Genomic DNA, 17,707 nt, shown 5'->3' with positions numbered 1-17,707 from the left:
TTCATTAATCTTCAGCGCTCCTCTGCCCTTCGTCGCCGCCTTCGCCGTAGCAGCCGCCAGTCAACCACCATCAAGTTCAACATCTTCAGTTCTTGATTCGAGTAAAACAGAACGAAACCAACCAAATTTTCACCCAGATCACTGGAACAACAATGGCTTCTACTAAGAAGAGTTGTAGAACATTTTCATAAATTCCTGTTGTATGTTGCTACTAGTAACATCAGCAATCTCTATATATTTATCTTATCCAGCACAAGCCTCAGAAACTAAGGCTTTGTTTGGGACGGCTTTATTACTGCTTCGTAAAGCAGCTTTTTAATACAAAAATTAAAACTTTTATACTAGAAAGCTGCTTTAAGAAGCAAAAAAAAAGTCGTCCCAAACGAAGCCTAAGTCAAACATGAAAAGCCAAATGCTCTCAAATTACACACAAATTAAGCAGATAATGGGCAGATAAGTTGCTCAAAAGACAGCTAAAAATGGATTAATTTGCTTTTTCATTATTATTCAGTACGTTCTGTGACTACAAATACTTGGTTGCAATTTCATAAAGGCCAACACCAGGGTAGAGCAAAAAAGGATAGCCGATAGCAGATTATTTACATTCACGATCAATATCCAAGCTGCCCCAAAATCAAATTCTGTGGTACTTAGAAAGTTTTAAGGGAGCAGGTGATAAAGGGAACCAGTAGAGCAACAGGAAAAATGAAGAAACTAAATAAAGCAAAACAGAGAGGGAGAAAGTCATCATAGAACTCTCAGCTGAGCGAGGAATGCAGCGCATAGGTCTAGAAATAGAAGCTGCGGGCCACTAACCCTCTGCAAATCAAGAAGGTACTTCTCCTCTCTGGTCTTATAAAGCTGGAAAATTGAGAAATGGTCATTCATTCGGTGGTCAAGCTTTTAGAAAGAAAAAGAAGAATAAATTTGCATATTTAAACATCAAACAGATGCCACTGAGCAACTAGCCAAGCAAATCTTATCAAAAGAAGATGAAGATATATTGACAATAAAAGAAAAAAAAATTGAAGCAAGTGCAAATCACAAGCATAGCAAAAAGAGGTTCAGCCCCTCAAGAAAAATCTGTCTAATGAAAATTATTTTCAATAGCTGATTGATCAAAACTAGGTTAACAAGAGACATTTTGTCAGCCTAAATACAGATTCATAAAATTTATCATTGAAGTCTCCTTGATATTTTCTAATTGCATAGCTCTCCTAAAAGGCTAAAACACTTCTTTTTTACAATCTAACCTTAGCACGAAAAGCATATATTCATCCATATCCTCATTTTTCTATATAATGAATACAAAATAGTCAAACATATCACATTTACATATCATTTTATCTTATAGTAATATTATCAGATAATTATTAACATATTAAATCTATATATTATTTTATCTTGTTGAAACGTAATCAAATAATTTAGAGCATTATACCTACTAAAATTACATAATATGTATTAAAGATTTGTTTTGCCAAGCCCATTATCTTTTAAGCAGTTTACCATTATTCTAAATTCTATTTATTTCATCAAATATTCACCGATTAAAACTAAGTCATATATGAAAAGTTGAATATTCCTACTAAGCATCTCAATAATGAATGCAAAAAAGATATGAACTTAATGTTGATCATTGTTGTAATCTTGTTGTAATTCAAAACTCATTGGTTATCCCACAACTATTAAAATAAGTCAATGCTCCATCATACAAATCTTTGATGACTTGGGATATTCCTATGATTTTTTTTTAATGTATATCAAATCAGTTCTCGTGGATACCTGATCATAAACCTTTCAAAATCAATAAAAACATATAGAGATCATTTCTCTACCTCATTTTCACATTAATGCCCTTTGCGGGGACAAGAAAACAGCATATATGATATTTTTTCTAAATGTTTTATTATTCTCCCCCATAACTTAATTTCAAGTGTCATAAATTTTTTTCTTTATTATCAAAACAATTGCTAAGATTAGCTTAATTCTTAACTATTAATACCAAAATCATATTCCTCAATCATTTAACTCTCTTAATTTTCAGATTTTCATTAAAAAATTCTAATTAACTTAACATTATAAAACTCTAAAAAATCTTAGCGGATATCTGTTAGACCGGTCCAGCCGGTCCTATGTGATCGGCCAATGCAAAATAGGTGGAACTCTCCGCCTCCTGTATGCGCGATCCAACCGCCAGATCTGACGGAGCTGTTAGGAAGGATTTTGAAGGGAGTTAGGAGGGAAATTTGAATGTAGGGACTATTTAGAGATTTCCTTTTGGATTGTACGCATTAAATAGATTGTTTCCTAGGGTTATGATATCTCGAATTTGGCTGAAATTTGAGATCTCTTAGGTTTTTGGGCTCTAGCGGCGTCTAGAGATCTAGGAGAGATAGACCCTCCTCTCGAATAGAGGATCAATTGTATCTTGGTATTTTTCGTTTCCATTTCATCAAATAATACAAATTATCTACTGTTTTCATGGTTTAGTGGAGAATATTTGTTGTTTTCCAAAGATTTATAGGAATTACTTGAGATCAACAAGTGCTTCCTATCAAATTGGTATCAGAGCAATTTCTTGGGCTGAAATAGAAGTATTCCTTGCTGAATTTTGTTGTGTTTTATATCCAAGCTTGTTGTTTTTGCTGATTGGAGGCCAGAATTCGAGTCAAACTTGTTGCTCTTTGCTATTGTAGCCTAAATCCATGTTCCCATGGCATGAAGAAAGGTAGAAGTGTTGGAAGAAGAGATAGGACAATTGAAAACTGAAATTTCAGATCTCCACACAACTTTCAGATGTCAAAAGTCCATTTTCAGTCATCCACGAGAAGATGGATGAGAGTTTTTCCAGCCTGGGGGAGATGTTGAAGAAGTTGCTCGAGGGTCAATCCAAAGTGGCGTTGTTAGGGGTAAGGGAAGCCTCCGACAATCGAGGAAACGAGAAAAACTCTAATCCAATAAGGCAAAGGGATGATCAGGAGGTGGAGACTCGAAAGAGAAAAGAAAGAATACCTTTCCTAGAGCCTATTCCAAGGGAGAAGCCGGGTAAAGGGTGTGGGGAGAGGCGTGAGGAGGTAAGGAAAGAACGAAGATGTGATAATTTTGAGAGGAGGGGCGAGATTTGAAAGGGCAATGAGTAATTATGACTAAAGGGGGGGCTGAATTTGAAAGGGGAGGGATTTGTTATGATCCAAGGGGTGCTGAATTTGAAAAAAGAATGTGGGAATTTGATGAAAGGCTTGGGTATGAACATAGAAGGGATGATTGGGACACATGGAGGGAACCGTCCACTTGGGGAAGGGGAAATTATAAAGGGAATGGAGGCGATCTAAGGATGAGGAAGCTGAAGATGCCTATTTTTGAGGGAGAGGATGCCCATGGATGAATCTATGAGGTGGAAAGGTACTTTACCGTCAACAGGTTAAAGGAAGGGGAGAGACTGACGACAGCTGGGATGTGTTTGGAAGGGAAAGTTTTAGCATGGTACTACTGGAGGGATACAAGATGACCGATAAGAACCTGGAGAGAGTTTAAGGACTTCCTGTTGGAACATTTCCAAACCAGCAGGGGAGGAGACATCTATGAGCAGTTCTTCGCTTTGATGCAGTAGGGGATAGTGGTGGAGTACCATGAGCAATTCGAGTATCTTGCTAGCTGATTGGATCAGTTTCTAGAGACTGTACTGGAGGATAACTTTATGAAGGGACTGAACCCAAAGATCCGCGCAGCGGTTAGAATGATGAGGCCTCGTAACTTGGGTGAGACTACGAAGCTAGCTTTGCTGGTGGAGGATCAGAGGCAACTGAAGAGAGGAACGGGAGGCAACAGCTCAGGAGGCTCGTATAGGATGACCACCACCTTTTAGGCACCCAAGGAGCCAACACCGGATACTCTCAGGGAGAGTTCAAAGGACAAGAATGTAGGAGGAAGGCCTGGGGACAACTTTAAGAAGCTCACAAAAACGGGATTACAGGAGAAAAGAGCGAATGAGCTCTGTTTCCGATGTGACAAAAGGTATACGCCGGGGCACAGATGTAATGACAGAACTCTTCATATTCTTATTGTTTGTGATGAAGAGGGAATGTAGGAGGGTGTTGTCTTTCCACCTTGTGGACAAGATAGGTCTTTGGGAGGGGAGTATTGTTAGATAGATCCATTGGATAAGTCCAGCCAGTCCTACGGGACCGACTCGTGCGAAACAGGCAGAACTCTCAGCCTCCTTTACACGTGATCTGACAGCCAGATCTGACAAAGTTGTTTAGGAAGGATTTTGAAAGGAGTTAGGAGGGAAATTTGAATGTAGGGACTGTTTAGATATTTCCTTTTGGATTGCAAACATTAAATAATTTGTTTTCCTAGGGTTAGGGTATCTTGAATTTGGTAAAATTTGATATCTCTAAGGTTTTTGGGCTCTAGCAGAGTCTAGAGATTTGGGAGAGATAGATCCTCTCGAATAGAGGATCAATTGTATCTTGATATTTTTTTTTTGTTTTCATTTCATCAAATAATACAAATTATCTACTATTTTCTTGGTTTTTGTGGGTTTTTGGAGAGAACTTTTGTTGTTTTCCAAAGATTGATAGGAATTACTTGAGATCTAAAAGTGTTTCCTATCAATATCTCATCTAGATCTAGAGATCTAACATTATGCATCTTCTACGAGCTTACTTCATTAATCCAACACATTATAACTAAATAATGAGTAGATTATGCCACTATGCAGGGCAACACCTCATTTAAAGAACCTGAAATAAGGGATTTATGTTTATCTTGTAGGCTGTAGATGTGAGTTAAATTGGAGATTCTTTAAACAAGTTTGCATGTCATTAAAGATAAGTAAGAACAATATATAGCTAATAGCTATTCTTAAGTGTACTAATGCGGCTCTACATAACTTGGGTTTAAGGTCATTCTATGAATCAATATAGCTAAATTCTAGAGCATGCAACAACATCGAGCCTTTATCCCACTATGTGGGGTCAGCTACATTATATATATATATCCCTCACACTACGCAATCATCAAGCCACTCTTAGAAATATTCTTCATCAAAGACCTCAGCTTCAAGATCAGCAAGTACTCAGTCAACTCACAATATTAAGATAATAGATGGTTTGTGACTGTATCGTGCTTTTTTAAATTTGACAATGCATACGGATATTTAGCATTCTGATATGATGAAAGATCATCTGAGACCTTAATCTTGATTTGGAATTTAACTTATATCGAAACTAAATTTTTTAATTGATTGTTTTCTTTGAATGCATGCTTGTTTTGTGTAATGCATAGGTATTTACTGAAATTTGTTATAGTATTTGTTTAGTGCACATTTACTTGTCTACTTCAAAGGAGATTGATTAAGGGTGAAGGAAATTTATAAGGGTTACATTTTGGTTAAACATGCTATTACACCGGTCTAGCCGGTCCATACAGGACCGGCTCACGCATAACAGAGACGGAAGAGTTCCGCCTCCTGTACACGCCAAACACACACCCAAGTCCAAGGGAGCTGTTTAGGAAGGATTTTTGAGGGAGTTAGGAGGGAAATTTTAATGTAGGGACTGTTTAGATATTTCCTTCTGGATTGTATGCATTAAATAGTTTGTTCTCCTAGGGTTACGGCATCTAAAATTTTGTTGTAGTTTTTTTGGGCTTCTTGCGGCGTCTAGAGATTTGGGAGAGAAAGATCCTCCTCTTGAATATAGAATCAATTGTATCTTGCCATTTTCTTCCATTAGTTTGAGTTCTTGCATTAAAATTCCTGTTTGTATCTAATTTTTCGTTGGATTTGTAGAGATTTCTCATTGTTTTTGTCAAGATCGTTAGGTTTCACTTAAGATCTTTAAGTGTTTCCTAACAAATTGGCATCAAACCATATCTTGAGACAATTTGTGGGTTGTTTTTTGGAAAATCAGCAGTTGTTTTTGGCAGGTGAAAGGAATTTATTGTTGTTTTTTAATCAATATCCAAATTTTTTTAACCTAAGAAAATTCCAGGTATTGATGGAGATGAAGAAGGTAGATGTGTTGGAGGAACGCCTTGAAGGTGAGTTGAGCCAAATGAAAGAGACAGTGGAGGATCGAATTTCATCCATAGAAGACAAGGTTTCATCCGTGGAAGATAAGGTTTTTGATATTTTTGAGATGGTGAAGAAGATACTGAAAAATGAAATTCAAACGGCGGCATCGGAGCAAGGGGAGTTGGCCATCGGAGGAGGGGATCAAGAGCCACCTCCTAGGGCTTCGGTAAGGGGCGGAATAGGGTTATAAGATGGGGGGATAGGAGGAAGGGAGTTTCTTGGTGAAGGTGAAGGGGTGGTCGACTCCTATGGGAGGTATTTTGGGCAAGGGGAGTGGACGGCCGAAGAAGGGGGGCGAGCCAAACCATGGGGATCGGCTCATGTGAAGCGAAGGGAAGTAAGGTGGGATTCCCACGTTCGATACATGAGGAAAATATAGAGGGATCATGACAACCGCTACACCGAAGGAAGAAGAAGCTATTGGGGTGGTAGCGATCCTAGGGTGAAGTTGAAGATGTCAGTACTTGAAAAGGATGATGCTTATGGGTGGATGTACCAGGTGGAGATGTATTTTATGATGAATGGGTTAAATGAGGATAAGTTTACGGGTACATGGCTATGTCTAGAGGGGAAAGCTCTAGTTTGATTCTAGTGGATGATAGCATGACCACTGACAGAGCAATTGAAAAAAGCTGTCAACAGCGTCTCATCCTTCCACCTTGAGGACAAGGTGGGCCTTTAGGAGGGGAGTATTGTTAGACCGGTCTAACCCGTCCATATAGGACCGGCTCACACGTAACAGAGGCGGAAGAGTTCCGCCTCCTGTATGCGCCGAACGTATGCCCGGGTCCAAGGAAGCTATTTAGGAAGGATTTTTGAGGCAATTATGAGGGAAATTTGAATGTGAGAACTGTTTAGAGATTTTCTTTTGGATTGTATGCATTAAATAATTTGTTCTTCTAGGGTTAGGGCATCTGGAATTTGGCTGAAATTTAAGATCTCATAGTTTCTTTGGGCTATAGCGGCGTCTAAAAATTTGGGAGAGAAAGATCCTCCTCTTTAATAGAGGATCAATTGTATCTTACTATTTTCTTCCGTTAGTTTGTGTTCTTGCAATAAAATTCCTGTTTTTATCTGATTTTTTGTTGAATTTGTGGAGATTTCTCGCTGTTTTTGTCAAGATCATTAGGTTTCACTTGAGATCTTCAAGTGTTTCCTAACACATGCTTGGGATAAACAGTCCATATTTGGATAAAATAAATCATGTTGATATAAAAAATTTTGCACTTGGATGTTAAACTATAGTTCCTTTTATACAGACTATAAAATAAAGACATGACTTAAGTTCCTGAACAACCTAACATGTCTAGTTAATAATAGTACGTCCTGCTGCAAAAATATTTCATGATTAACATGGACAAACTCTTAATAAGCAAATTAGATGAGAAATTCTAGAGCAAATTTTACCACCACATGGTCAGACTTTGGAAATCTGCTCCGAACTAGGGCAGCTTCCAATCCATTTGGCAATAGGGAATGAACGAGAGAATAAATGCTTACTAATTTAACCAAATTGAAGTGACCAGAGAGCTCACAACTCCATATTAAAAAGCAACCATAAAAGGGATCAGCAAGAGGGTGAGCCACATAGTTATAAGGTTAAGCGGTACAGATGAAGCTATACAGGTACGAAGATTAAATTCAATTAGATTATCCTTCTTCAACATAATTAACATTGTCATTGCTAGGTCTCTAATACTGAATGAGAAAAGTTGAGGGTTGCGTTAGATAGTCGACAACTAGTGTAGAACTTGTTGAATAATCAAGACATGAATCATTTAATACATTATGTTAATGCTAAGACGTTCCCTCGAAGCGACGCGTTGTATGACCTGAATACATCAACAATTGTGCAAGGGCCGTTGCACCGACATCTAGGTGAAATGTTAAATAGGCAAGGATTCCCCGTCATGGTCGGATGTGGGGAAAGAAGTTAGTTCATGAAACTAAAATTAGGACAAAAACATGGAATATAGGTACCCTTACAAGCAAATTAATGAAATTAATAGATATTATGATTTATAGGAGAATAAATATTCTATGGTTTCAGAAAATTAGATGGGTTAGAGAGAAAGCTAAGAAAATTGATAGTTTAAGATTTAAACTATGATATTCTGGTAAGAGTCATACTAGAAATGGTGTAGGTGTGATTATATATAAGAATTTAAAGGATAATATTGTAAAAATTAATAGAATTGAAGATAGAATTATAATTTTAAATATTTTTGTTGATACTAAGATTATTAATATTATAAGTGCTTAAGATCAAGTAAGTTTGGATACAACAACAACAATATTAAGCCTTTGTCCCACTATGTGGGGTCAGCTACATGAATCCTTTTTCGCCATTGTGTCATGTTAAAAGTCAAATTCTCATTTAAATTTAATTAAGAAAGATCATTTCTAATATTTTCTAACTAAGTCCTTTCAGGTCTACCTCTACCTTTCTTAATATAAATAAAATCTAATACCTCAACTTTCCTAATCGGGTTATCGGAAGGCCTCTGTTTAATGTGACCAAGCCATCTAACCGGGTTATCTACGTATATGTTCATTTCATATCCTATCTCTAAGGGTAAAGCCACTCATCCACCTAAGCATCCTCATCTCTGCAACACTTAACTTAGTATTATGCTTCTCTTTTAATGGCCAACATTTGGCACCATAAAGCATTACAGGTCTCACCAGCATCTTATAGATTTTTTCCTTAAGTTTGAGGGGCAACAAGCCTGATTAATTCCTCCACTTCAACAATCCAATTTGAATTCTGCTCAAGTAGGTTTGGCTATGGGTTCAAAATTAAAATTTTGGAATGACTTCGAAGAATTAATATAAAGGTGCCTCTTGAAGAAAAAATTTTATTGAAGGAGATTTAAATGGATATGTTGGTAGAGGTAGATGATTTTAAAAATATTTATAGTGGCTATAGGTTTGGAGTGATTGATGGATGTGGTAAGACCCTATCAGATTTTTTTTAGCTTAAGATTTTATAATTGTTAATACCTTATTTAAGAAAAGAAATGAATATCTCATCACTTATAAGAATGGATATAGTAAAACTTAGATTGATCATTCTCTTATAAGAAAAATAGATTGTTTAGATTGAAAAAAATGTAAAATTATTCCAAGTGAAAATTTGTACCAAACATAGCTTATTAGTTTTGGACTTTAAAATGAATGGACAAAAAATAAAAAATAAAATAAAATGTTGTTCTAGGATTAGATGGGCATTTAAATAATAGAAACAAAAATATTTTTGAGGGTAAAATACAAAACCTTAAGATTTTGTCTGTGCATGAGAAAGCTAATGTTATGTAGGAAAAAGTAGCTAGTGATGTTAAAAATATTGCATAAGATGTACTTGGAGTTTTAAATGGTAAAGCTTCTAATAGTAAAAGTAGTTGGTGGAATCAAAATGTGCAAGAAAAGATAAAAAAATAAAAAGATTTGTTATAAAAATTAGTTTAAATGTAAAAATTATGATAATTGGAAAATATATAAAAATGCCCGTAAGGAGTCTAAGTAAGCAATATATGATGCAAATATTTTAATTTTTAATGATTTATATAATATATTATATACTAAGGAGAGCCAAAGATATATGTATAAGTTAGTCAAACATAGATATAAGAGTAGTACGCATTTACTTCAAGTGAAGTATATTAAAGATAAGATCAAAAAATGCTTTTCTTAGAAGAGGATATTCAACAAAGATGGATGAGATATTTTTATAAACTCTTCAATGAAGATTATAAGAATGCGATTGAGTTTAATAAATTTAGCACCCTAAATGAAAATAAAGATTTTTGTTTTTATCGACGTATTAGTAAAACCAAAGTTAGAGAGTTTATAAAGAAAATGAAGTGTGGAAAAGCTGTTAAACCTGACCATGTTCCAATAAAGGTGTGAAAATGCTTAGGAGATGAATGAAATTTCTTGACTTACTAAACTTTTTAATATTATTTTAAAAACTAAAAAAAATGTCAAATGAGTAGAATGAGTGTGGTGATTCCTATTTTTAAGAATAAAAGTGATGCACAAGATTGTGTGAATTATAGAAGAATTAAGTTAATGTGTCATACTTTAAAACTATGGGAGAGAGTTATGAAGCATAAATTACGACGTGATACTAATGTTTCTAAAAATTGGATTCATGCCGAGTAAATCTACTAGGGAAGCTATACATTTATTGAGAGGTTAGATGGAAAAGTATAGAGAGAATAAGGATGATCTGTATAGGATATTTATTGATTTAGAGAAAGCATATGAAAAAGTTTCAAGAGAAGAAAGGGGATAATAATGCTTATATTCAAGTCATTAAGGATATGTATGTAGGAGCTATTACATGTGTTCAAACACAAGATGGTTTGACCAAGTGTTTTCCTATTTTAGTTGAATTACATCAAGGATCATCCTTAAGCCCATATATTTTTTCTTTAGTCATGGATGTTCTCGCTAGACATTTGCAAGAGGTTGTGCTCTGGTATTTGCTTTTTGCTAATGATATTCTTTTTGTTGATAATAGTAGAGAGAGAGTTGAAGGTAAACTTGAATTATGGAAGTCAACCTTGGAGTCTAAAGGCTTTCGTTTGAGTAGATCTGAAACTTATATATGTAGTATAATTTTAGTAATAATTATTCTTGTGGGGGGAATTGTGACTTTTGGTAATCAAGTCATTAATAAGAGTATTTTTTAGATATCTTGAGTATAATGTTCAAAGTGATTGTGAAATAGATGGGGATATTATTAGTAGAATTCAAGTTGGATGGTTGAAGTGGAGTAATGCATCGAGCTTGTTGTGTGATAGAAAAGTCCCCCTCAAACTTAAGGAAAGATTCAACAAGATGGTGATTAGACCTGCAATGCTTTATGGTGCAAAATGTTAGTCATTAAAAGAGAAGCATAATATTTAATTAAGTGTTGTAAAGATGAAGATGCTCAGGTGGATGGGTAGCTTTATTCTTAGAGACAAGATATGAAATGAGCATATACGTGAAAAGGTTGGAGTATCTCTAGTGGAAGATAAGATTAGCGAGAGTCGCCTTAAATGACTTGGTCACATAAAACAACGGCCTTTCGATCACCCAATTAGGAAAGTATATGCATTAGATTTGACTTATGTTAAAAAAGTTAGAGGTAGACCTAAAAAGATTTGGTTAGAAAATATTAAAATTGATCTTTCTTTATTTGATTTAAATGAGAATTTAACTTTTAACAGGGCACAATGGAGAAAAATGATTCATGTAGCCGACCTCACATAGTGGGATAAGGGCTTGATGTTGTTGTTGTATCATCTTCAACATAATTAGTATGATCCCAACATTTTAGGCTCAACATAAAGTTTGGTTTAGATTCTTTTATGGATTTCAATAATAAAGCATGAGCAATGATGGTTCTAGCAAGTAAATGAATTATTAAAAAATGTACAATACAGGTGTTTTAGAGAATTTTCTTTCACAGATGACATTGAAGACCCTCTTCAAGTGAACAAGTAGATGATGAAAAATAATTAAATGTAAATAGCAAACTTACGGAAAATCCAAGTGTAGTTTATTTAACATCATGCATAAATGCAGGAAAAGGAGAACGGATGGCTAGCCTTGGAGAAAAAATATACGATGTTAACCTTTTTCTAATTATGAAGAATCCTAACAACTCCATTTAATGAATGAGGCGTTTTATAAAAATGAACGAAACAATGCTCTTTATCTGTTCAAAAATAGTCAAAATTTACAAGAAATTTTTGGCTCACATCACCACCTCAGTACCCACCAATCATTAAAGAGGAATGTGCATAGAATACTTTGAGCCAAAAAAAAGGAATAATTTTTTATCACCACTAAATAAGTTGAAAAATGGAACTACTTAAAATTGTCACTATTTGAGTATAATCATGCGGGTTTGTGTGTGTTGTGTTTGCATGGTTCATAAGTACCTGAACCTCAAACTTGACCACGTAAGATGCACTTGCAGCGACATCATCGTTTCCAATGATATCAGATTCATCACTGTATCCACGGTAAAATCCAGGCATCCATCGGCATTTCATATTGTAATGACCAATCTTTTTCCAAGAAACATTCAATTCTTGAAGAGCTTTAAGAACTTCCATCATTATTTCGCGAGGATGAGCTCGGGACTGAAAGGATATAATAAATGTTGGCTACCTCAAAAAGATTTCAGTAAGGCATAAACAGAGAGGATTCAATATATGGGAAAATTTCATGACCTGCAGGCCAAGAGCCCATTTTCTTTCAGAAGGGAAATGTGGCCTTAAACCCACTCCCTGGGGATCCATATACCCAAACATGCGAGGGCTAACAGCAGAAGTAGGAGGGCTTACAGCAGAAGCAGGTATATCAGAAGTACCCACTCGAGTGAAGCCACATTCCTAGTAATCAGAAACAAAATCAATCCCACACAACAGAAACAAAAAATCTGAATTGGTAATTTAATGCTAACTTTAGCATTAGGTATTCAAAACACACCATGCTTTCCTGAAATTCAGATCCAAGATAGCCGCTGGCAACACGGAACCTGTTGTCGAGAAGCAAATAGTATGCCACAGTCGCCTACAACAAATCTACACAAAGTGACTCTTGATCTAAGAACTACATGGTTTGCCAAACACTTCAATACTATTGAATACCTCATTTTGAATTCTGTTATGAAGTGATTCAACCAACTGGTTCTTCTCAAATCCCATTTTAACAACCTCCTGAAGGATTTCTTCATCAATCTGCACACATGACATGAATTAAAGGATTACTAACATAAATATACGCAAAAAAACATAGCCGAAGAAAATATTAATTCTTCTTAAATGGTCAAGTAAACCAAACATCAACTAAAAAAAAATTGGAAGAAAACAACATTCTTAAAATAAATGATTCATGAGAACAAATAACAGAAAACAGGACACAATTATCAAGACAAAATTTGGGTGATATCAATAAAGATCAAGGAGAAGAATGGTCTAATTTGAAAAGGGTATAGGAACAAATAAGGAGTCTTGCTATCATGTTAAATAAGAAATCAGAAATTTGAAAAGAACGTAGGAATCAACCTAATTTCAACTAGGCCGGGACTATGTTAAAGTTTCGTGGACAGCTTATATTTTTCTACTTTGGCTGACAGAATTTTTTAAAGAAAGTTTTCACAGCTACAACTTCTATTCTACTTTCCCAAAAGCAACTTCTTGAAAACAAATTTCTGGGAAAGAAAAAAAATGGTGGCAATAAAATGATTTTATCATAACAAGATATAGACCAGTCCCTCCTGGACCAACCAGGAGTTACGGGAGCGGAAGAATATGATGGGGGGGGGGGAAGGGGGGGGGGGGTGGGGTTGGGGGTGATTGACATATTATTGATATGCTATTCTAAAGATTGTTTAGATGTAGGGTTTCAGTTTTTTGATGATTGTTGTTTGCGTCTGAATTGAAGTTGTTGCTTAGGATCTGGGGGCTTTAGGTTGGCTGGCTAGGATGTTAGAGAGCCGATTCTTCCTCTCCAATTAGAAGCACATGAGTTGAGGACATCAGAAATCCAATGATCGTAACGGACACACGATCTACTTTTGATATATTATTGATTTGATGATATTTATATGTTGTGTTTTTATGAGTCCTTATGTATTTCTTATCCATATTATGCCTTAGCTTAGGGAACCTCGTCAATGTGTATTATGCCGAAGCAATTGTGTCTTTTATGATTCCTGCTCATGTATTTGGAACTTAACCCTCCCTTCCTCTTGAAGGGAATGATTATTTACAGATGAAAATTTTTCTACTTTGATCTCTTTGTGAGTTCTACATTTCAATGTTCTCTTTGTGGAGTTGCCAAACCCTCCACGATCTTTTAGGAGTTCGTATGGAGAAGCAGATTCATCTTTGTGAGTTCATAGATTTTTCTTGTTCCTATCATCTATCTTTTAGTTCTCATTGATCACATTCGTGTCTTGTGAAATTTGAATTGAAAGCAACTTAGTGGAGATTGGAGTTGCATTGCTTTGGGTCCCGAGAATTTCCCCTCAATCTCCCCTCCCTTGCTCTTTGCCTGCGACCCCACCCTGGATTGATCCAGGCCACCGCACAGAGCCCTAACCGTCCGGCCAGCCCTAGCCCAGCCCGCCTAGCTATCCACCTTGCGACGTTATCCAATCTTGGACCCAGCTGTTTGAATTTCAAATCCTCAAATTAAACAATTTCCTAATTATCTCCCATTTAGGAGCCTATTTTAGACGGAGAATTTAGATATGCTCCTTTTGAAATATCAAATTCATTCCATTCCTAAAAATCAATTGGAATTACTTAAGAATTACATGAAAGCTAAGAATTATAATTTATCAGATTTGATGGAATTAGCTTATTTCAAACTGGCCACCGTGTTAAATTCCAAAGCTCTCCCTTCTTGATCATGGCTGGGCCCACTTATGCATTAATTCTCTTTTCAATTACATTAATTGCCTCCCATTAAACCCCTAATCCCCCACTAACCGTTGGAACTTCCTTTGGAAATTAATTGGATTTTCAAATTAGCTTCCCCCATTTCTCCTCACTAAAATCCAATTTCAGAAATCTGAAACTGCCATTGTCTGAAGCTTTTCTCTACTACCCGAGCTCCTCCTTGGTATTGGCTTGGTTGGAGTTTTCTGGGTCTTATCAGACTGCTGTCCTAGCCCACCAGGTTGCTGTTTGGACTGCTGATTGGAAGTCCTTGGGGGGGGTGGGGGGGGGGTTCAACCATCACCTGCTGCTGTCCACAAGTTCCCAGCTGCTGCCCATTCAGTTTGGTGGCCCATTCTTGCTGCCCTGCTGTCCAAGAAATCAATGATCACCTTCCTAAATGTATCCAAGCCTTGACATTGTTGATTGCTCTTCATCCAGTGCCTTGGTGATCAAACCAGAAACTTCGTATTCTCTGATTATTTGGGTAAACTCTCCCCCAAATCATTAAATCTCTTAGTCACTTTTCAATTGTGGTTTATTAATGGATTCATGAAGATCATGTCAATTATTCGCCGCTAGAACCTAGTAATAGGAAGAGTTGTGTGAGGGATCTTTCATAGACTAATCTTATTGTTAGTATTGGAATCCATTGTTGGAACAATTCATGTATGCAAAGTTGGATTAAGCTGGCTATCTTTTGAACTTAACTTCTATGCATGTGAGATAACCTTAGCTAGGTACCACTTTAATATTTATCTTATCGTTAAATTCCATAAGATCTTGTTTATTATTGCTGTTAAATCTAAGCGTACAAACTTCTTTAAGCAAATCACTTTCGCATGATAACGTTTCACATCACCCATTGTATCTTGTTTATTTTTCTTCCATATATCATCAATTAAGAGGTTTTTTCTTGTTATTCCTCATAGTTCTTCTTGTGGATTGTTGTTTGGAATTGATAAAACTAAAATTCAACCAAGGGTTCTTTGATTTCTACAAGCACTTCCTATCACAAGATCACAAAGAAAAAGGATAAAATGATACGAGCATACAATGGAAAACAAAGTATACATCAATAAAAAAGGGAATTAGAACCTGAAACAATTGGAACAAGAAGGAAAGATCTAAGGTAACAAGTGATGAAGATAATGCTTTCAACAATGGCATTATGGTCAAGAACATGATCGAACAAGCACTAGCAACAATCACATTGATATTTGAGAATTCATTGAAAATAAACTATTACTTTTTGTGCCAAGTACTAAAAAAGTATAAAGAATTAAAAAAAAAAAAAGATCTTCAAATAGCTTTGGTTGGGCAACCTTAAAAACATAATCGGGCTCCATGATAAATGAACTATGGGATTTAACGAAAAAAGTTATTCATTAAAGGCATGTTGAAGTCATTAAACACATCTATAATAAGGTAATCCCAAACATTAGGAATATTATTGGTGTTGCCAAAGCTGCCTTTCCGTCAACTAGAAGAGAACAAGAACAGGCCAGCATCAATTTTGTTGGGAAATTTCCACAGATACATCAGTTAATTATTTTCAGCTATTGTAATTCTATGTTTTATTTGTCATTTACTGTTTTTTCCATTCCTTCAAGATTGGAATAATCATTTGGGGTCAAGATTTTAGTGCTTTAGGTGGTCAAAGCTTCTTGTAGGAGTTGCAAATTAGGATTGTGAGGTTATTCATTGTTCTTTGAATGAGTATCTTTATTCTTTTTTGTTCTCGGTTTCATAAGGGGCTTAGAATTAGTAGAACAAAGACTTTGCACTTAATATACAGTCTCAAATATATATATGCATATAAGTAATAATGAACGATAAAAAATGATGGAGAACTAATGATATACCCAAATGTCATACATTTAGATAACTTTTATTTACAAGTGGGGGATTGGAGAGAAAGATGTAAATCAGTTGTAAGGTCAAAACTAGGCGGTTAATTATTATATAAAATATTCATATGTTCAAAACTAGGTGGTTTAAATTGATAAGTGCCATGGAAATAGAATGACTAGAGAACATGATGGATAATTATGCATAACATAAACGACAACAACAATGATTGTGTTGTTCAAGCTCAACCGATGCACATCAGATTATTCACTAAAAAATAATTTGAGTGTAACCAAAATGATTGTATTAACACGGTTGTGTGTGATGAAATTAGAAGAGGTGAACACTAAAATTATTAAGTGAAACCTATTAAAGATAAGATAATAGAAAACTAAATTGGGTAGTTTGTGCATGTACAATAGAATAGAAGGGCATAGCATTTGAAGAAATAAAAGGAAGAAGAGACAGACTAAATATAACATAGTTATGAGCTAAAAAAGGACTCACCTAAACTAGAATTAACATATCATTGACGACAAATAAAAGGAGGTGCAGGATTTAAGCCAAACCATAAAAATGGTGATATGGTGATAAGGTCATTGTTCATTATGATAAGACCTTATGACAGATCCAAATATTGTTCCCAAATTTTATTTATTTCATAAATAGGTCATCGCAATTGGAGGACAAAAAGCAACAACAGAAGAAATCTGCAGGATACCAAAGATTTTTCAGAAACAGAATTATAGATAAGTTCAGGGAGTAAGACAAGTATTATGCAATAAACAGCATGTTGCATGATGAAACTTCAACACAACCATCCTAGTGAACGCCCAAGATATGCGAAAGAGGACACTGCAAAATCAGGACATACTTGTAAGACGACTTAATAGTTAAATTTCATTCTATAGTAAATCTTCTCGAAAGGAATTCATTATATCATGCAGTAGATCATGGATACTTGCATAAGTATTGTTGGCTCCGAAAATTCGGCCCCGGCCTCCGCTCGCTTTTCTTTTTATTTGGCGAGGGAGTTTTAACTGAATAAGTTCGAAAGAGGACACTGCAAAATCAGGACATACTTGTAAGACGACTTAATAGTTAAATTTCATTCTATAGTAAATCTTCTCGAAAGGAATTCATTATATCATGCAGTAGATCATGGATACTTGCATAAGTATTGTTGGCTCCGAAAATTCGGCCCCGGCCTCCGCTCGCTTTTCTTTTTATTTGGCGAGGGAGTTTTAACTGAATAAGTTCCGAGGTAAATTTTGGAAGGCAAATGGATTTGTAGATAAGACACTACCCAGAGATTTCGCCCTCATTT

General features: G+C 35.6%; 1 protein-coding gene across 2 annotated transcripts in view; it reads right to left on the bottom strand.

The window, feature by feature from the left end:
- Positions 1-472: 472 nt before the first annotated feature.
- LOC110093905 (SNF1-related protein kinase catalytic subunit alpha KIN10) overlaps positions 473-17,707 on the bottom strand; it is a 38,336-nt gene continuing 21,101 nt past the window's right edge. The window contains exons 7-11 of one of the 2 annotated variants that reach the window (XM_020818946.2): positions 12,733-12,822; positions 12,572-12,655; positions 12,313-12,474; positions 12,019-12,222; positions 473-861 (exon numbers count right to left, since the gene is read on the bottom strand). In XM_020818946.2, coding sequence (XP_020674605.1) covers positions 748-861; positions 12,019-12,222; positions 12,313-12,474; positions 12,572-12,655; positions 12,733-12,822 — 654 coding nt within the window. In that variant the 3' untranslated portion in view covers positions 473-747. The remainder of the gene's footprint in view (positions 862-12,018; positions 12,223-12,312; positions 12,475-12,571; positions 12,656-12,732; positions 12,823-17,707) is intronic. The other variant, XM_028696359.1, reaches the window with a different exon arrangement.

This window comes from Dendrobium catenatum, unplaced genomic scaffold (genome assembly GCF_001605985.2).
Source record: "Dendrobium catenatum unplaced genomic scaffold, ASM160598v2 fragScaff_scaffold_737, whole genome shotgun sequence".
Taxonomy (NCBI): Eukaryota; Viridiplantae; Streptophyta; class Magnoliopsida; order Asparagales; family Orchidaceae; genus Dendrobium; species Dendrobium catenatum.
Note: the sequence above shows the minus strand (reverse complement) of the source record. Positions and strands in the feature narration are given on the sequence as shown.